Source organism: Hemitrygon akajei, chromosome 3 (genome assembly GCF_048418815.1).
Source record: "Hemitrygon akajei chromosome 3, sHemAka1.3, whole genome shotgun sequence".
NCBI lineage: Eukaryota > Metazoa > Chordata > Chondrichthyes > Myliobatiformes > Dasyatidae > Hemitrygon > Hemitrygon akajei.
Window position 1 is genome coordinate 92,174,900 of NC_133126.1, and position 19,246 is coordinate 92,194,145.

The 19,246-nt window shown below is 50.4% G+C and overlaps 1 protein-coding gene across 2 annotated transcripts in view; it reads right to left on the minus strand.

The window, feature by feature from the left end:
- LOC140725199 (metastasis-associated protein MTA1-like) overlaps window positions 1-19,246 on the minus strand; it is a 161,178-nt gene that overhangs the window by 92,912 nt on the left and 49,020 nt on the right. For both annotated transcript variants that reach the window (XM_073040336.1, XM_073040337.1), the window contains exons 6-7: window positions 13,101-13,218; window positions 9,866-9,968 (exon numbers count right to left, since the gene is read on the minus strand). In XM_073040336.1, the coding sequence (XP_072896437.1) occupies window positions 9,866-9,968; window positions 13,101-13,218 (221 nt within the window). The remainder of the gene's footprint in view (window positions 1-9,865; window positions 9,969-13,100; window positions 13,219-19,246) is intronic.

Here is a 19,246-nt window from a genome sequence, read left to right on the forward strand (position 1 = left end):
CCCCACCCTGTGATGCAGTTTCCTCACCCCTACACCGGTCAGTAACCTAATAGACTCCCCCCCAACCCCACCCTGTGATGCAGTTTCCTCACCCCTACACCGGTCAGTAAGCTAATAGACTCTCCCCCAACCCCACCCTGTGATGCAGTTTCCTCACCCCTACACCGGTCAGTAAGCTAATAGACTCCCCCCCAACCCCACCCTGTGATGCAGTTTCCTCACCCCTACACCGGTCGGTAAGCTAATAGACTCCCTCCCCAACCCCACCCTGTGATGTAGTTTCCTCACCCCTACACCGGTCAGTAAGCTAATAGACTCCCTCCCCAACCCCACCCTGTGATGCAGTTTCCTCACCCCTACACCAGTCAGTAAGCTAATAGACTTCCCCCCCCAACCCCACCCTGTGCTGCAGTTTCCTCACCCCTACACCGGTCAGTAAGCTAATAGACTCCCTCCCCAACCCCACCCTGTGATGCAGTATCCTCACCCCCGGTCAGTAAGCTAATAGACTCCCCTCCCCCAACCCCACCCTGTGATGCAGTTTCCACACCCCTACACCGGTCAGTAAGCTAATAGACTTCCCCCCCCCAACCCCACCCTGTGCTGCAGTTTCCTCACCCCTACACCGGTCAGTAAGCTAATAGACTCCCTCCCCAACCCCACCCTGTGATGCAGTTTCCACACCCCTACACCGGTCAGTAAGCTAATAGACTCTCTCCCCAACCCCACCCTGTGATGCAGTTTCCTCACCCCTACACCGGTCAGTAAGCTAATAGACTCCCCCCCAACCCCACCCTGTGATGCAGTTTCCTCACCCCTACACCGGTCAGTAAGCTAATAGACTCCCTCCCCAACCCCACCCTGTGATGCAGTTTCCTCACCCCTACACCGGTCAGTAAGCTAATAGACTCCCTCCCCAACCCCACCCTGTGATGCAGTTTCCTCACCCCTACACCGGTCAGTAAGCTAATAGACTCCCCCCCAACCCCACCCTGTGATGCAGTTTCCTCACCCCTACACCGGTCAGTAAGCTAATAGACTCCCCCCCCAACCCCACCCTGTGATGCAGTTTCCTCACCCCTACACCGGTCAGTAACCTAATAGACTCCCTCCCCAACCCCACCCTGTGATGCAGTTTCCTCACCCCTACACCGGTCAGTAACCTAATAGACTCCCCCCCAACCCCACCCTGTGCTGCTGTTTCCTCACCCCTACACCGGTCAGTAAGCTAATAGACTCCCCCCCAACCCCACCCTGTGATGCAGTTTCCTCACCCCTACACCGCGCGGTCAGTAAGCTAATAGACTCCCTCCCCAACCCCACCCTGTGATGCAGTTTCCTCACCCCTACACCGGTCAGTAAGCTAATAGACTCCCCCCCCCAACCCCACCCTGTGATGCAGTTTCCTCACCCCTACACCGGTCAGTAACCTAATAGACTCCCTCCCCAACCCCACCCTGTGATGCAGTTTCCTCACCCCTACACCAGTCAGTAAGCTAATAGACTCCCTCCCCAACCCCACCCTGTGATGCAGTTTCCTCACCCCTACACCGGTCAGTAACCTAATAGACTACCCCCCAACCCCTCCCTGTGATGCAGTTTCCACACCCCTACACCGGTCAGTAAGCTAATAGACTCCCCCCCAACCCCACCCTGTGATGCAGTTTCCTCACCCCTACACCGGTCAGTAAGCTAATAGACTCCCCCCCCCAACCCCACCCTGTGATGCAGTTTCCTCACCCCTACACCGGTCAGTAACCTAATAGACTCCCTCCCCAACCCCACCCTGTGATGCAGTTTCCTCACCCCTACACCAGTCAGTAAGCTAATAGACTCCCTCCCCAACCCCACCCTGTGATGCAGTTTCCTCACCCCTACACCGGTCAGTAACCTAATAGACTACCCCCCAACCCCACCCTGTGATGCAGTTTCCACACCCCTACACCGGTCAATAAGCTAATAGACTCCCCCCCAACCCCACCCTGTGATGCAGTTTCCTCACCCCTACACCGCGCGGTCAGTAAGCTAATAGACTCCCTCCCCAACCCCACCCTGTGCTGCAGTTTCCTCACCCCTACACCGGTCAGTAAGCTAATAGACTCCCCCCCAAACCCACCCTGTGCTGCAGTTTCCTCACCCCTACACCGGTCAGTAAGCTAATAGACTCCCCCCCCAAACCCACCCTGTGCTGCAGTTTCCTCACCCCTACACCGGTCAGTAAGCTAATAGACTCCCTCCCCAACCCCACCCTGTGATGCAGTTTCCTCACCCCTACACCGGTCAGTAAGCTAATAGACTCCCCCCCAACCCCACCCTGTGCTGCAGTTTCCTCACCCCTACACCGGTCAGTAAGCTAATAGACTCCCCCCCAACCCCACCCTGTGATGCAGTTTCCTCACCCCTACACCGGTCAGTAAGCTAGTAGACTCCCCCCCCAACCCCACCCTGTGATGCAGTTTCCACACCCCTACACCAGTCAGTAAGCTAATAGACTCCCCCCCAACCCCACCCTGTGATGCAGTTTCCTCACCCCTACACCGGTCAGTAAGCTAATAGACTCCCTCCCCCCCCCCACCCTGTGATGCAGTTTCCTCACCCCTACACCGGTCAGTAAGCTAATAGACTCCCTCCCCAACCCCACCCTGTGATGCAGTTTCCTCACCCCTACACCGGTCAGTAAGCTAATAGACTCCCTCCCCAACCCCACCCTGTGATGCAGTTTCCTCACCCCTACACCGGTCAGTAAGCTAATAGACTCCCTCCCCAACCCCACCCTGTGATGCAGTTTCCTCACCCCTACACCGGTCAGTAAGCTAATAGACTCCCCCCCAACCCCACCCTGTGATGCAGTTTCCTCACCCCTACACCAGTCAGTAAGCTAATAGACTCCCTCCCCAACCCCACCCTGTGATGCAGTTTCCTCACCCCTACACCGGTCAGTAAGCTAATAGACTTCCCTCCCCAACCCCACCCTGTGATGCAGTATCCTCACCCCTACACCGGTCAGTAAGCTAATAGACTCCCCCCCAACCCCACCCTGTGATGCAGTTTCCTCACCCCTACACCGGTCAGTAAGCTAATAGACTCCCCTCCCCTCCCCAACCCCACCCTGTGATGCAGTTTCCTCACCCCTACACCAGTCAGTAAGCTAATAGACTTCCCCCCAACCCCACCCTGTGATGCAGTTTCCTCACCCCTACACCGGTCAGTAAGCTAATAGACTCCCCCCCCAACCCCACCCTGTGATGCAGTATCCTCACCCCCGGTCAGTAAGCTAATAGACTCCCCCCCAACTCCCCCCTGTGATGCCGTTTCCTCACCCCTACACCGGTCAGTAAGCTAATAGACTCCCTCCCCCAACCCCACCCTGTGATGCAGTTTCCTCACCCCCGGTCAGTAAGCTAATAGACTCCCTCCCCCAACCCCACCCTGTGATGCAGTTTCCTCACCCCTACACCGGTCAGTAAGCTAATAGACTCCCTCCCCAACCCCACCCTGTGATGCAGTTTCCTCACCCCTACACCGGTCAGTAAGCTAATAGACTCCCCCCCAACCCCACCCTGTGCTGCCGTTTCCTCACCCCTACACCAGTCAGTAAGCTAATAGACTCCCCCCCAACCCCACCCTGTGATGCAGTTTCCTCACCCCTACACCGGTCAGTAAGCTAATAGACTCCCCCCCAACCCCACCCTGTGATGCAGTTTCCTCACCCCTACACCGGTCAGTAAGCTAATAGACTCCCCCCCAACCCCACCCTGTGATGCAGTTTCCTCACCCCTACACCGGTCAGTAAGCTAATAGACTCCCCCCCAACCCCACCCTGTGATGCAGTTTCCTCACCCCTACACCGGTCAGTAAGCTAATAGACTCCCTCCCCAACCCCACCCTGTGATGCAGTTTCCTCACCCCTACACCGGTCAGTAAGCTAATAGACTCCCCCCCAACCCCACCCTGTGATGCAGTTTCCTCACCCCTACACCGGTCAGTAAGCTAATAGACTCTCCCCCAACCCCACCCTGTGATGCAGTTTCCTCACCCCTACACCGGTCAGTAACCTAATAGACTCCCCCCCAACCCCACCCTGTGATGCAGTTTCCTCACCCCTACACCGGTCAGTAAGCTAATAGACTCCCTCCCCAACCCCACCCTGTGATGTAGTTTCCTCACCCCTACACCGGTCAGTAAGCTAATAGACTCCCTCCCCAACCCCACCCTGTGATGCAGTTTCCTCACCCCTACACCAGTCAGTAAGCTAATAGACTTCCCCCCCCAACCCCACCCTGTGCTGCAGTTTCCTCACCCCTACACCGGTCAGTAAGCTAATAGACTCCCTCCCCAACCCCACCCTGTGATGCAGTATCCTCACCCCCGGTCAGTAAGCTAATAGACTCCCCTCCCCCAACCCCACCCTGTGATGCAGTTTCCACACCCCTACACCGGTCAGTAAGCTAATAGACTTCCCCCCCCAACCCCACCCTGTGCTGCGGTTTCCTCACCCCTACACCGGTCAGTAAGCTAATAGACTCCCTCCCCAACCCCACCCTGTGATGCAGTTTCCACACCCCTACACCGGTCAGTAAGCTAATAGACTCTCTCCCCAACCCCACCCTGTGATGCAGTTTCCTCACCCCTACACCGGTCAGTAAGCTAATAGACTCCCCCCCAACCCCACCCTGTGATGCAGTTTCCTCACCCCTACACCGCGCGGTCAGTAAGCTAATAGACTTCCACCCCCAACCCCACCCTGTGATGCAGTTTCCTCACCCCTACACCGGTCAGTAAGCTAATAGACTCCCCCCCCAACCCCACCCTGTGATGCAGTTTCCTCACCCCTACACCGGTCAGTAAGCTAATAGACTCCCTCCCCAACCCCACCCTGTGCTGCCGTTTCCTCACCCCTACACCGGTCAGTAAGCTAATAGACTCCCCCCCAACCCCACCCTGTGATGCAGTTTCCTCACCCCTACACCGGTCAGTAAGCTAATAGACTCCCCCCCAACCCCACCCTGTGATGCAGTTTCCTCACCCCTACACCGGTCAGTAAGCTAATAGACTCCCTCCCCAACCCCACCCTGTGCTGCCGTTTCCTCACCCCTACACCGGTCAGTAAGCTAATAGACTCCCCTCCCCCAACCCCAACCTGTGATGCAGTTTCCTCACCCCTACACCGGTCAGTAACCTAATAGACTCCCCCCCCACCCCACCCTGTGCTGCAGTTTCCTCACCCCTACACCGGTCAGTAAGCTAATAGACTCCCTCCCCAACCCCACCCTATGATGCAGTTTCCTCACCCCTACACCGGTCAGTAAGCTAATAGACTCCCTCCCCAACCCCACCCTGTGATGCAGTTTCCTCACCCCTACACCGGTCAGTAAGCTAATAGACTCCCCCCCAACCCCACCCTGTGATGCAGTTTCCTCACCCCTACACCAGTCAGTAAGCTAATAGACTCCCTCCCCAACCCCACCCTGTGATGCAGTTTCCTCACCCCCGGTCAGTAAGCTAATAGACTCCCCCCCAACCCCACCCTGTGATGCAGTTTCCTCACCCCTACACTAGTCAGTAAGCTAATAGACTCCCCCCCAACCCCACCCTGTGATGCAGTTTCCTCACCCCTACACCGGTCAGTAAGCTAATAGACTTCCCCCCAACCCCACCCTGTGATGCAGTTTCCTCACCCCTACACCGGTCAGTTAGCTAATAGACTCCCCCCCAACCCCACCCTGTAATACAGTTTCCTCACCCCTACACCGGTCAGTAACCTAATAGACTCCCCCCCAACCCCACTCTGTAATACAGTTTCCTCACCCCTACACCGGTCAGTAACCTAATAGACTCCCTCCCAACCCCACCCTGTGCTGCAGTTTCCTCACCCCTACACCGGTCAGTAAGCTAATAGACTCCCTCCCCAACCCCACCCTGTGCTGTAGTTTCCTCACCCCTACACCGGTCAGTAAGCTAATAGACTCCCCCCCAACCCCACCCTGTGATGCAGTTTCCTCACCCCTACACCGGTCAGTAAGCTAATAGACTCCCCCCCAACCCCACCCTGTGATGCAGTTTCCTCACCCCTACACCGGTCAGTAAGCTAATAGACTCCCCCCCAACCCCACCCTGTGATGCAGTTTCCTCACCCCTACACCAGTCAGTAAGCTAATAGACTCCCTCCCCCCCCCCACATCCTGAGATGCAGTTTCCTCACCCCTAAACCACGCGTTCAGTAAGCTAATAGACTCCCCCCCAACCCCACCCTGTGATGCAGTTTCCTCACCCCTACACCAGTCAGTAACCTAATAGACTCACCCCCAACCCCACCCTGTGATGCAGTTTCCTCACCCCTACACCGGTCAGTAAGCTAATAGACTCCCTCCCCAACCCCTCCCTGTGATGCAGTATCCTCACCCCCGGTCAGTAAGCTAATAGACTCCCCCCCAACCCCACCCTGTGATGCAGTTTCCTCACCCCTACACCGGTCAGTAAGCTAATAGACTCCCTCCCCAACCCCTCCCTGTGATGCAGTATCCTCACCCCCGGTCAGTAAGCTAATAGACTCCCCCCCAACCCCACCCTGTGATGCAGTATCCTCACCCCCGGTCAGTAAGCTAATAGACTCCCCCCCAACCCTACACTGTGATGCAGTTTCCTCACCCCTACACCGGTCAGTAAGCTAATAGACTCCCTCCCCAACCCCACCCTGTGATGCAGTTTCCTCACCCCTACACCGGTCAGTAAGCTAATAGACTACCCCCCAACCCCACCCTGTGATGCAGTTTCCACACCCCTACACCGGTCAGTAAGCTAATAGACTCCCTCCCCAACCCCACCCTGTGATGCAGTTTCCTCATCCCTACACCGGTCAGTAAGCTAATAGACTCCCCCCCAACCCCACCCTGTGATGCAGTTTCCACACCCCTACACCGGTCAGTAAGCTAAAAGACTCCCCCCCAACCCCACCCTGTGATGCAGTTTCCTCACCCCTACACCGGTCAGTAAGCTAAGAGACTCCCCCCCCAACCCCACCCTGTGATGCAGTTTCCTCACCCCTACACCGGTCAGTAAGCTAATAGACTCCCCCCCCAACCCCACCCTGTGATGCAGTTTCCTCACCCCTACACCAGTCAGTAAGCTAAGAGACTCCCCCCCCAACCCCACCCTGTGATGCAGTTTCCTCACCCCTACACCGGTCAGTAAGCTAATAGACTCCCTCCCCAACCCCACCCTGTGATGCAGTTTCCTCACCTCTACACCGGTCAGTAAGCTAATAGACTCCCCTCCCCCAACCCCACCCTGTGATGCAGTTTCCTCACCCCTACACCGGTCAGTAAGCTAATAGACTCCCCCCCCAACCCCACCCTGTGATGCAGTTTCCTCACCCCTACACCGGTCAGTAAGCTAATAGACTCCCCTCCCCCAACCCCACCCTGTGATGCAGTTTCCTCACCCCTACACCGGTCAGTAAGCTAATAGACTCCCCCCCAACCCCACCCTGTGATGCAGTTTCCTCACCCCTACACCAGTCAGTAAGCTAATAGACTCCCCCCCCAACCCCACCCTGTGATGCAGTTTCCTCACCCCTACACCGGTCAGTAAGCTAATAGACTCCCCTCCCCCAACCCCACCCTGTGATGCAGTTTCCTCACCCCTACACCGGTCAGTAAGCTAAGAGACTCCCCCCCCAACCCCACCCTGTGATGCAGTTTCCTCACCCCTACACCGGTCAGTAAGCTAATAGACTCCCTCCCAACCCCACCCTGTGATGCAGTTTCCTCACCCCTACACCGGTCAGAAAGCTAATAGACTTCCTCCCCACCCTGTGATGCAGTTTCCTCACCCCTACACCGGTCAGTAAGCTAATAGACTCCCTCCCCAACCCCACCCTGTGATGCAGTTTCCTCACCCCTACACCGGTCAGTAAGCTAATAGACTCCCCCCCAACCCCACCCTGTGATGCAGTTTCCTCACCCCTACACCGGTCAGTAAGCTAATAGACTCCCCCCCAACCCCACCCTGTGATGCAGTTTCCTCACCCCTACACCGGTCAGTAAGCTAATAGACTCCCCCCCAACCCCCCCCCCCACATCCTGAGATGCAGTTTCCACACCCGTACACCGCGGTCAGTAAGCTAATAGACTCCCCCCAACCCCACCCTGTGATGCAGTTTCCTCACCCCTACACCGGTCAGTAAGCTAATAGACTTCCCTCCCCTCCCTGTGCTGCAGTTTCCTCACCCCTACACCGGTCAGTAAGCTAATAGACTCCCCCCCCAACCCCACCCTGTGATGCAGTTTCCTCACCCCTACACCGGTCAGAAAGCTAATAGACTTCCTCCCCACCCTGTACTGCAGTTTCCTCGCCCCCACACTGGTCAGTAAGCTAATGGGCCACTGTAAATGATCTAGTGCAGGTTATTGGTGGCCATCTATATATGAATAATGTACAGGGAAATGTGGGGGCATAGATGGTTAGCATAGACTAGATAGGTGAAATGGCCTTTTACATCATAAGGAAATATGAAAAATAACTTCATTTGGGTTTAATCTACACATTGCTTCCTGTTGGTGTGAGTGATTCCAAACTAACGCTGATGCTGTCAATTCAAATGGCCTGCTAAACAGCCCTCTTCACCACAATTCCTCACTAGGCAAGGTATTGCACTGGTCTCCATTCTCTTCATGGATTCTTCCTTGAATAAGTGCTAATTAGATCTAATAAATAACAACATAAACTTAACTTGAGACACCAGGGAGCCTGTGGCATGTTTCTCTAGCTTTTGTGCTACCTATTATTAAGGACATTGTGTCCTGTTTAATAGAAAACATTTATCACAGAATGAGATGTTGCAATATCTCTAAATGAACAAATATATGGATTGATATTCAGACCATCACTGAATGATGCATAATCATATTATTAAGTACATGGACGGAATCTAGTAACAATGTGATTACCAACCCTAAGCCTACAATCCCTACTTGGACGAGATGATTACTCTTGCCACTACACCAGCAACAGAAGGCTCTGTGGTCAATCGCTCACCAAGTGTTCAGGTTCAGAATCAGAATCAGATTTAATATCACTGGCATAGGTCGTGAAACGTACTGCTATGTGGCAGCAGTACATACATAATAAAAACAGTAAATTACAGTAAGTATATATACATTAAATAAGTTAAATAAGTAGTGCAAAAAGAGAAATAGTAGTGAGGTAGTGTACATGGGTTCAACATCCATTCACAAATCTGATGGCAGAGGGGCAGCAGCTGTTCTTGAATTGTTGAGAGTGTGCTTTCAGGCTCCTGTCCCTCCTCGCTGATGGTAGCAATGAGAAGAGGGCATGTTGTGGGGTATGGGGGAGGGGGTTCCTTAATGAAGGATACTGCCTTTTTAAGGTGTTATTCCTTGAAAATGTCCTGGATGCCAGGGAGGTTAGTGTCTACGACGGAGGTGACTGAGCTTACAACTTCCTGTCGCTTATTTCGATCCTGTGTGGTGCCGCTCCCCACCACCATCCCAATCCGCTGCATACAGATGGTGATGCAGCCGGTCAGAACACTCTCCACAGTACACTGTCAAGATTTGTGGGAGTCTTTGGTGACGTACCAAATTTCTTCAAACTCCTAATGAAATATGCTGTGCCTTCTTGTAACTGCATCAGTACGTTGGGCCCAGGATATTCATTAGAGTTTTTCATTACATCATCAACACTCACCAAGAAGCAGTCAGGAACTGGTAACATAGTGATTACCAGCCCCCAGCCTACAATCCCTTCTTGGACAGGATGGCCACTCTTGTAACTGCACCACAGTGAAAGGGCTCTGTGATCAGCAGCTCACCTAAGAGTTACTCAGAACATAATCAACACTCACCGAGCAACAACTAGGAACTGGTCAATCTGCTTGTCTGTCAGTGGAGTGTCCCCATCCCAGACTTTGGCTTCCATTTCCGCTTGATCTCTTCCATCCTCCTCTCCTGTAAGCCAAAGACAGTGATAAATACCCACCCAGACCAAAGCATCAGGAGGTTGAAAATCAACCAACAGGCATTATCCGTGACACTTGCAAAAAGAATCGTTGAATTGGTTAAAGAGACAGTCAACAGAGGTCAGTATGGGAGAGGGTCATTTTCATCATCTATTCAAAGGACTATCTGCAGACCTCCTTCACATCCCTGGACCTCCTGAAGTTTAGGGCACAAGGCAGCATGCAGGTAAGAAAGGCCACTACAAAATGCAGCTGTGGCATTTTTAGCACCACATCAGACTGGTTCAATTGGCAGCACTGCCACATCTGGAGCAGAGAGGAGGTTCGCACCCAGCTCAAGGACCGGAGGGCAAGAATGCCAGCTGAATCGAGGTTTTCCATGTTGGAGCATTCAACTTTCACAAGATGTGTTAAATCAAGACTCAACCGGACAAAATCCCATGGCACAATTTCACAGTAGAGCAGGGGAGTTCGCCCTCAATCCGTGGAGAGAAAAACAACACAGAAATGGGACTTTTAGCCCATCATGCCCATGCCAACCCTTTTGTCCATCCACAACATATTAATTCTGTTTCCTCACATTAGTATCGTATTCTCTCTTTTTTGTGTCTGTGTAACTGTGATTATATCCGATTCCTCTATCTCCTCCACCTGGGTGTCCCAGATGTACACCACCCTGTGTAACATGGCCTACCTCTCTGATCCCCTTTAACACTCCTTCCTCTCACCCAGGAGAAATGCGCAGATTTCACACAAAGCATACTCAGCATTACAATCCCTTCAAAAATGCAATCATCTCTCACCATGTCGCAACATCAAATTTGTGAATGGGCAGTTAAAGTGAACTCAAGCTTACAGGGGGCTGTCCAGTCACACTGAAGCCAAGAGGTCCCACATCTCAAGATCAAAATGTCTAATAAGGGAAAGAGCAAAGGAATGACACACAAGTAGCTTACACCATTCAGCTACAGATGTCTTTCGGAAACACAATTACTCTCAGTAGGAGGTCGGGGAGGATTGGCTTTGAGACAGCAGCGGGATTCTTTGAGATTCTTTGAGACAGCAGTGGGATTTATCTGATTTTGTAGGAGACTCTAAGTTCAGAAGTGAGATTTTGATCAAGCAATCAATAGCAACGATTCCTCCTCATTTAATTTATTGAGGGATTAGTCTATGTACCGTAGATTCCGGACTACAGAGCGCACCTGATTAAAAGCCGCTGGCTCTAATTTTAGAAATAAAATCAATTTTTTACTTGTACAGGCCGCACCGGATTTTAGGCCACACCGGATTTTCGGCCGCAGGTGTCCCACGTTGTAATATGAGATATTTACACAGAAAGATATTACACGTGAGGATTTTTTAACTTTTAATTAAATCCATATGGTAACAAACAAATATATATTGCAAATGCTTTTTTTCGAACCGTGCCTGTAATACGGCTACTTTTAAATATACATACGTATCGGTAACACAAATTACGTTGCATATACTTTTTTACTGAACAGCACGAACAACATTCCAATATCTCCTAGCGACTGGTAAAAATATATATACTGCAGCCTACCAGGAAAAGTTATTGATCGCCTTTAACTTAAAAGCAGCGTTTTCGCTCGGGTCTGATGTGCTCGGGTCTGATGAACTTGCGTAATGCGATCGGGTCTAATGTGCTCGGGTCTGATGAGCTCGCGTAACGCGATCGGGTCTAATCGGGTCTAATGTGCTCGGGTTTGATGAGCTCGCGTAACGCGATCGGGTCTAATCGGGTCTGATGAGCTCGCGTAACGCGATCGGGTCTGATGTGCTCGGGTCTGATGAGCTCGCGTAACGTGATCGGGTCTAATCGGGTCTGATGAGCTCACGTAACGCGATCGGGTCTAATGTGCTCGGGTCTGATGAGCTCGCGTAACGCGATCGGGTCTAATCGGGTCTAATGTGCTCGGGTCTGATGAGCTCGCGTAACGCGATCGGGTCTAATCGGGTCTAATGTGCTCGGGTCTGATGAGCTCGCGTAACACGATCGGGTCTAATCGGGTCTGATGTGCTCGGGTCTGATGAGCTCGCGTAACGCGATCGGGTCTAATGTGCTCGGGTCTGATGAGCTCGCGTAACGCGATCGGGTCTAATGTGCTCGGGTCTGATGTGCTCGGGTCTGATGAGCTCGCGTAACGCGATCGGGTCTGATCGGGTCTAATGTGCTCGGGTCTGATGAGCTCGCGTAACGCGATCGGGTCTAATGTGCTCGGGTCTGATGTGCTCGGGTCTGATGAGCTTGCGTAACGCGATCGGGTCTAATCGGGTCTAATGAGCTCGGCTGATGTGCTCGGGTCTGATGAGCTCGCGTAACGCGATCGGATCTAATCGGGTCTAATGAGCTCGGCTAATGTGCTCGGGTCTGATGAGCTTGCGTAACGCGATCGGGTCTAATCGGGTCTAATGAGCTCGGCTGATGTGCTCGGGTCTGATGAGCTCGCGTAACGCGATCAGGTCTAATCGGGTCTAATGAGCTCGGCTAATGTGCTCGGGTCTGATGTGCTCGCGTAATGCTCCCACCAAACCGGTATTTTTCCCACAAGACGCGGCGAAACCGGGTGTGACGTCATAGCATCCCGGGATGTAGTACAGAAAACAAATATAGTTAAAACACTTCTAACTTTAACTAACAAATGAATTACTAAGCGAAAATATTATAAACTAAGTAACTGCCATAAAGGCAGCACAATGCTTTTCTTCGAGTGTTTTCCATGTTGATGAGGGTGAGTACAAATGACTGATTTACAATAATTTAATTGTGAAAGTGCGCTTGATTTATCGTACAATTTCATTGGACCTCTGTGAACTACTCATCAATTTTATTGGTCTACTGTTACGAGGCAAAATGTTTACGAGGCGGCATGAAAAAAAACCATGTATTAGCCGCTCTGGATTAAAGGCCGCAGAGTTCAAAGCTGTTCAAAATGTGGGGAAAAAAGTAGCGGCTTATAATCCGGAATCTACGGTAGTTAGTCTTGATGCTGCAAAATGCTGCACACACTTGGTGGGTCCAATCGCAAGTCGTAAGGTGTTTTGACCCCTTGGCGGGTCAAAGGTGTGAGAATGTTTGCGTGCTAACTTCACTGACCTTCCTTCAGTAGGTCTGTAATGTCTGCTTGGTACTGAGGGCCGATACGAATCTCTCCCTTATCTGCCAACAAAGTCTTCAGTTGTGGATCATAGACGAGTGAATAAAAAAATGCATCCTGGAGGGAAGAGAATCGAAGAGAGTCACTTCAAGCTTGGTTAAGGTTGCCTTAGAATTTAAAAAGGATAAATATAGTCGATAAACAGTGATCCCAAAGTGAATCCAACAACTGAAATTTCAAAGGCAGTTAGATGTATATGTTGATTTCCTTCTAAGGACATGTGCCAGAAAATACGTTCCAGATTAGGATTAACTATGAATAAAGCTCCCTCCAACCCAACAAGCAATTCCACAGCAGATATTGTATGGGATTACTCCTCTGACCTGCTGCTAAGGAAGTTTTAACCATCTCTGCTAGGGCCCCTGCAGTTTCTGCACTTGCTTCCCACAGGGTCTGAGTGAATGCCTTGTCAGGCCCTGCAGACTTATCCACCCTAATTTACTCAAGACAGCAAGCACCTCCACCTTTCTAATCTGCATCACTCCCAGATGAGCTCAACATCTTTTCTGCAGTTTGAAAGGGGGAATAAAGCTACACCTGTGCAGATCCCTGCAGCATCTGCTGGGAGGGGAAGTCAAGGGAACACACCAGTCCTCATAGAGAAAACATAAGAACATAAGAAATAGGAGCAGGAGTAGGCCATCTGGCCCGTTGAGCCTGCTCTGCCATTCAATAAGATCGTGGCTGATCTGACCATGGACTCATCTCCACCTACCTGCCTTTTCCGCATAACCCTTATTCCCCTACTCTGCAAAAATCTATCCAATCTTGCCTGAAGTATATTTACTGAGGTACCTCCACTGCCTCATTGGGCAGAGAATTCCACAGATTCACTAGTCTTTGGGGAAAGCAGTTCCTCCTCATCTCCATTCTAAATTTACTCCCCCGAACCTTGAGGCTATGTCCCCAGTTCTAGACTCACCTACCAGTGGAAACAACTTTCCTGCCTCTATATAATCTATCACTTTCATAATTTTATATGTTTGTATAAGATCTCCTCTCATCCTTCTGAATTCCAGCGAGTACAGTCCCAGGCTTCTCAATCTCTCCTCATGGGTTAACACTTTCATCTCTGGAATCAACCTGGTGAACCTCCTCTGCACTGCCTCCAAAGCCAGTATATCCTTCCTCAAGTAAGGAGACCAGAACTGCACACAGTACTACAGGTACCAGTACCCTGTGCAGTTGCAGCATAACCTCCCTATTCTTAAATTCAATTCCTCTAGCAATGAAGGCCAACATTCCATTTGCCTTCTTGACAGCCTGCTGCACCTGCAAACCAACCTTTCATGATTTATGCACAAGCACTCCCTTCTGCACAGCAGCATGCTGCAATCTTTCACCATTTAAATAATAATCTGCTCTTTCATTTTTCCTTCCAAAGTGGATGACCTCACATTTACCAGCATTGTACTTCAGAACCAGACCCTTGCTCACTCACAACCTCGCTATATCTCTCTGCAGACTCTCCGTATCCTCTGCACAATTTGCTTTTCCACTCAATTCAGTGTCATAAGCAAACTTAGATACACTACACTCGGTCCCCTCTTCCAGATCGTTAATGTAGATCATGAACAGTTGCAGTTCCAGCACTGGCTCCTGTGGCACACCACTCACCACTGATTGCCAACCAGAGAAACATCCATGCATCCTAACTCTCGGCTTTCTATTCGTTAACCAATCTTCCATCCACGCTATTACATCACCCCCAACTGTATGCACCCTTATCTTATGGATAGACCTTTGATGTGGCACCTTATTGAACTCCTTCTGGAAATCCAAGTTAATAACATCCATCTGTTCCCCTCTATCCACTGCGCTCATTATATCCTCAAAAGAACTCCAGTAAGTTTGTCAAACAGGAATCAGTAGTGGAAGGGTTGAACAGTTTCAAGTTCCTGGGTGTCAACATCTTTCAAGATCTATTCTAGATCTAATATATTTAATGCAATTTTCAAGAAGACACAGAAGCTATATTTAATCAGGAGTTTGAGGAGACTTGGTTTGACACCAAAGACTCTCATAAATTTCTAGAGATATTGTGGTGAGCATTCTAACTCATTGCATCACCATCTGGTGTGGAGGTGTGACTGCAGAGGATTGGAAAAAGCTGCAGAACATTGCAAACTACATCACGGGCACTAGCCTCCCCAGCATTGAGGACATCTTCAAAAGGTGATGCCTCAAAAAAGGAGGCATCCATCATAAGGACCCTCCATCTCCCAGGACATGCCCACTTCATTGCTACCATCAAGGAGGAGGTACAGGAGCCTGAGAACACAAACTCAATGCTTTAAGAACAGTTCATTTCCCTCCACCATCAGATTTCTGAATGGACAATGGACACTGCCTCTATTTTTTTTGCTTTTTTCTTTATACTCTTTGCTTAATTTAATTTTATACAGTTATTGTAATGTATAGCTTTTTACTAACATGTATGGCAATGTACTGCTGCCACAAAACAAATTTCACATCATACGCCAGTGATATTAAACCTGACTCTGACAAGATGTCACATGAAAGGTTTTAAAACAAAATTGGAAAATTAGAAAAATGTATGATCTTTTTCAAATGACAGTTGCATGGTTAAGAGGGACCTGAGTGTCCTTGTACACAAATTACTAAAAGTTAACATGCTGGTACAGCATACAGTTAAGAAGGTAAATAGTGTGCTGGCTCTCTGTTGTTAGGGTATATGTTAAAGACGAAGCAAGTTTATCATCATACATGTACATGCATGATGATAAACATATACCTTCAAGTACATGCACACACGTGGTTTGAAAAATTTACTTGCAACTGCATCACTAGCATTCAACATCAAATATACAACAGTCACAAAAAACATAAATTCTCCACGTTTTTTTCAAGAATACAATTGGAACAGAAAGCAAAGTCCACTGGAGCACAGGGTGATCAAAGAGTTTGAGTACTAAAGTAGAGATATAAAATTATACTTTACAGTACAGGTGGCACAGGTTCAATTCCCACTGCTGCCTATAAGGAGTTTGTGCCTCTCCCTGTGACCGCGTGGGTTCCTTCCGGGTGTTCTGGTTTCCTCCCACAGTTCAAAGACGCACTGGTTGGTAGGTTAATTACTCATTGTAAATTATCCGGTGATTATGCTAGGATTAAATCAGGGGTTGCTGGGCAGCATGGCTCAAAGGCCGGAAGGATTTATTCCACGCTGTATTTCAATAAAATAAAAACATATGAAGGCCCTGACGATACTGCATCTGGAATGTTTTATACAGATCTGGTCTCCCTACCTAAGGAAAGATTAAGGCATTGCAGCAAAAGCTCAGCAGATTCACACACACACACACACACACACACACACACACACACACACACACACACACACACACACACACACACACACACACACACACACACACACACACACACACCACACACACACACACACACACACACACACACTCCCCCCCGCCCCCCACCCCTACCTGGAACAGTCAATGCTCCAAGCCTACACTGGTGTCACTTTTCCTACACTACATCGATGACTGCATTGGCACTACTTCCTTCACCCACGCGGAGCTCGTTGACTTCATCAACTTTGCCTCTAACTTCCACCCTGCCTTCACATTTACCTGGTCCATTTCTGACACCTCCCTCCCCTTTCCCAATCTCACTGTCCCTACCTCTGGAGACAGCTTATTATAAACCCACCAACTCTCACAGCTACCTGGACTATACCTCTTCCCACCATTACTTGTAAAAATTCCAACCGCTTCTCTCAATTCCTCCGTCTCTGCCACACCTATTCTCAGGATGAGGCTTTTCATTCTAGAATGAAGGAGATATCCTCCTTTTTCAAAGAAAGGGGCTTCCCTTCCTCCTCCATCAACACTGCCCTCAACCACACCTCTTCCATTTCACGCACCCCATCCTCCCGCCATCCTACCTAGGATAGGGTTCCTCTTGTCCTCACCTACCACCCCACCAGCCTCTGCATCCAACAAATAAACCTCCACAACTTCCACCATCTCCAATGGGATTCCCACCACCAATCACATCTTTTCCTCTTCCACCCCCCTCCCCCTAACCTTCTGCTTCCTGCAGGGATCGCTCCCTACGTGACTCCCTTGTCCATTCATCCCTCCCCACTGATCTCCCTCCTGGCACTTATCCTTGCAAGTGGAACAAGTGCTACACCTCCTCCCTCACTACCATTCAGGGCCCCAAACAGTCCTTCCAGGTGAGGCAACTCTTCACCTGTGAGCCTGTTGGGGTTATGTATTGTATCCAGTGCTCCCGGTGTGGCCTCTTGTATATCGGTGAGATCAGACGTAGATTGGAAGACTGCTTTGTTGAGCATCTATGCTCCGTCCACCAGAGAAAGTGCGATCTCCCAGTGGCCACCCATTTCAATTCTACTTCCCACTCCCATTCCAATACGTCTGTCCATGGCCCCCTCTACTGTCGTGATGAGGCCACACAGGCTGAAGGAGCAACACCTTATATTCCATCTGGGTAGTCTCCAACCTGATGACATGAATATCAATTTCTCAAACTTCCAGTAAAGCCCCCCCTTCATCAATCCTCACCCCCGTTTCCCTCCCTCACCTTATCTCCTTGCCTGGTCATCACCTCCATCTGCTGCTCCTCCCTCCTTTGTCTCCCACGACCTTCTGTCCTCTCCTATTAGATTCCCCCTTCTCCAGCCCTATATCCCTTTCACCAATCAACTTCCCAGCTCTTTACTTACCCCTCACCCCTCTCAGTTTCACCTTTCACCTTGTGTTTTTTCCTCCACTCCCCCACTTTCTAGCTTTGACTCTTCAGCTTTTTTTCTCCAGTCCTGCTGAAGGGTCTAGGCCCAAAATGTCGACTGTACTCTTTTTCATAGATGCTGCCTGACCTGCAGTTCCACAGAAGGTCCACAGAAAGGACTGGATAAAGTGGGTGATTTTAAAAAGGAATACTAGATTGATGTACTTGGTTTAGGAGAAATTGGTTTTGAAGGGTATATCCAGCAATACCCCTTTCCAAACTGTCCCTTTGGTTGTGGTAGTGAAGGGAAGTGATGAAATTCTTCCTGCCAGAGGAGGACCCTATTTAATCCCTTCATTTGAAATTGGAGACCTGTTGGATATGAAGTCTTCCCGACCCACAATGGATTCCTGCCACTCAACGTCATCGGGCATTTGTATTTCTGCTCAAAGGCCAGACTTTTCCCAAGGATCTCATGGAGTCAGAATAAGAAGGTGAAGGGATTGGAGGAAGAAGTACAAGATGGCAGGTGATGGGTGAAACTGGGAGAGGGGGAGAGGGTGAAGTAAGGAACTGGGAAGTTGGTTGATGAAAGAGATAAAGGGTTGGAGAAGGGGGAGTCTGATAGGAGAGGGTAGAAGACCATGGAAGAACCGGAAGGGAGAGGAGCACCCGAGGCAGGTGATGGGCAAGTAAGAAGAGGTGTGAGAAGGAAACAAGAATGAAGAATGATGAAGGTGGGGGGGGGGGGGGGGTAATTACCAGAAGTTTTAGAAATCAATGTTCATGCAATCAGGCTAGAGACTATCCAGATGGAGTATAAGGTATTGCTCCTCCAACCTGAGTGTGGCCTCATCCAGGCAGTAGAGGAGGCCATGGACTGACATGCTGAAAGAGGAATAGGAAGTAAAATTGAAATAGGAGGCACACAAACAGGGCAAAGGTGCTCGACAAAGTGGTTTAAGTGTCACCTCACCTGGGAGGACTGGGGCCATGAGTGGTAGTGAGGGAGGAGGTGTAGGGGCTGGTGTGACACTTGTTCCGCCTGCAAGGATTGGTGCCAGGAGGGAGATCAGTGGGGGGGAGGAACAAGTGGACAAGGGAGTCGCGTAGCGAGTGATTCCTGTGGAAAGAGGAGGGGGGAAAGGGAAAGATATGCTTGGTGGTGGGATCCCGCTGGAGATTGAGGAAGTTACAAAGAATTACGTGCTGGACATGGAGGCTAGTGGGGTGGTACGTGAGGACAACAGGAGCCTTATCCCTGGTGTGGCAGTGGGAGGATGGAGTGAGGGCAGCGTTGATCGTGGAGGAAGGAAAGCCCTTTCTTTGAAGAAGGAGGACATCTCAGTTG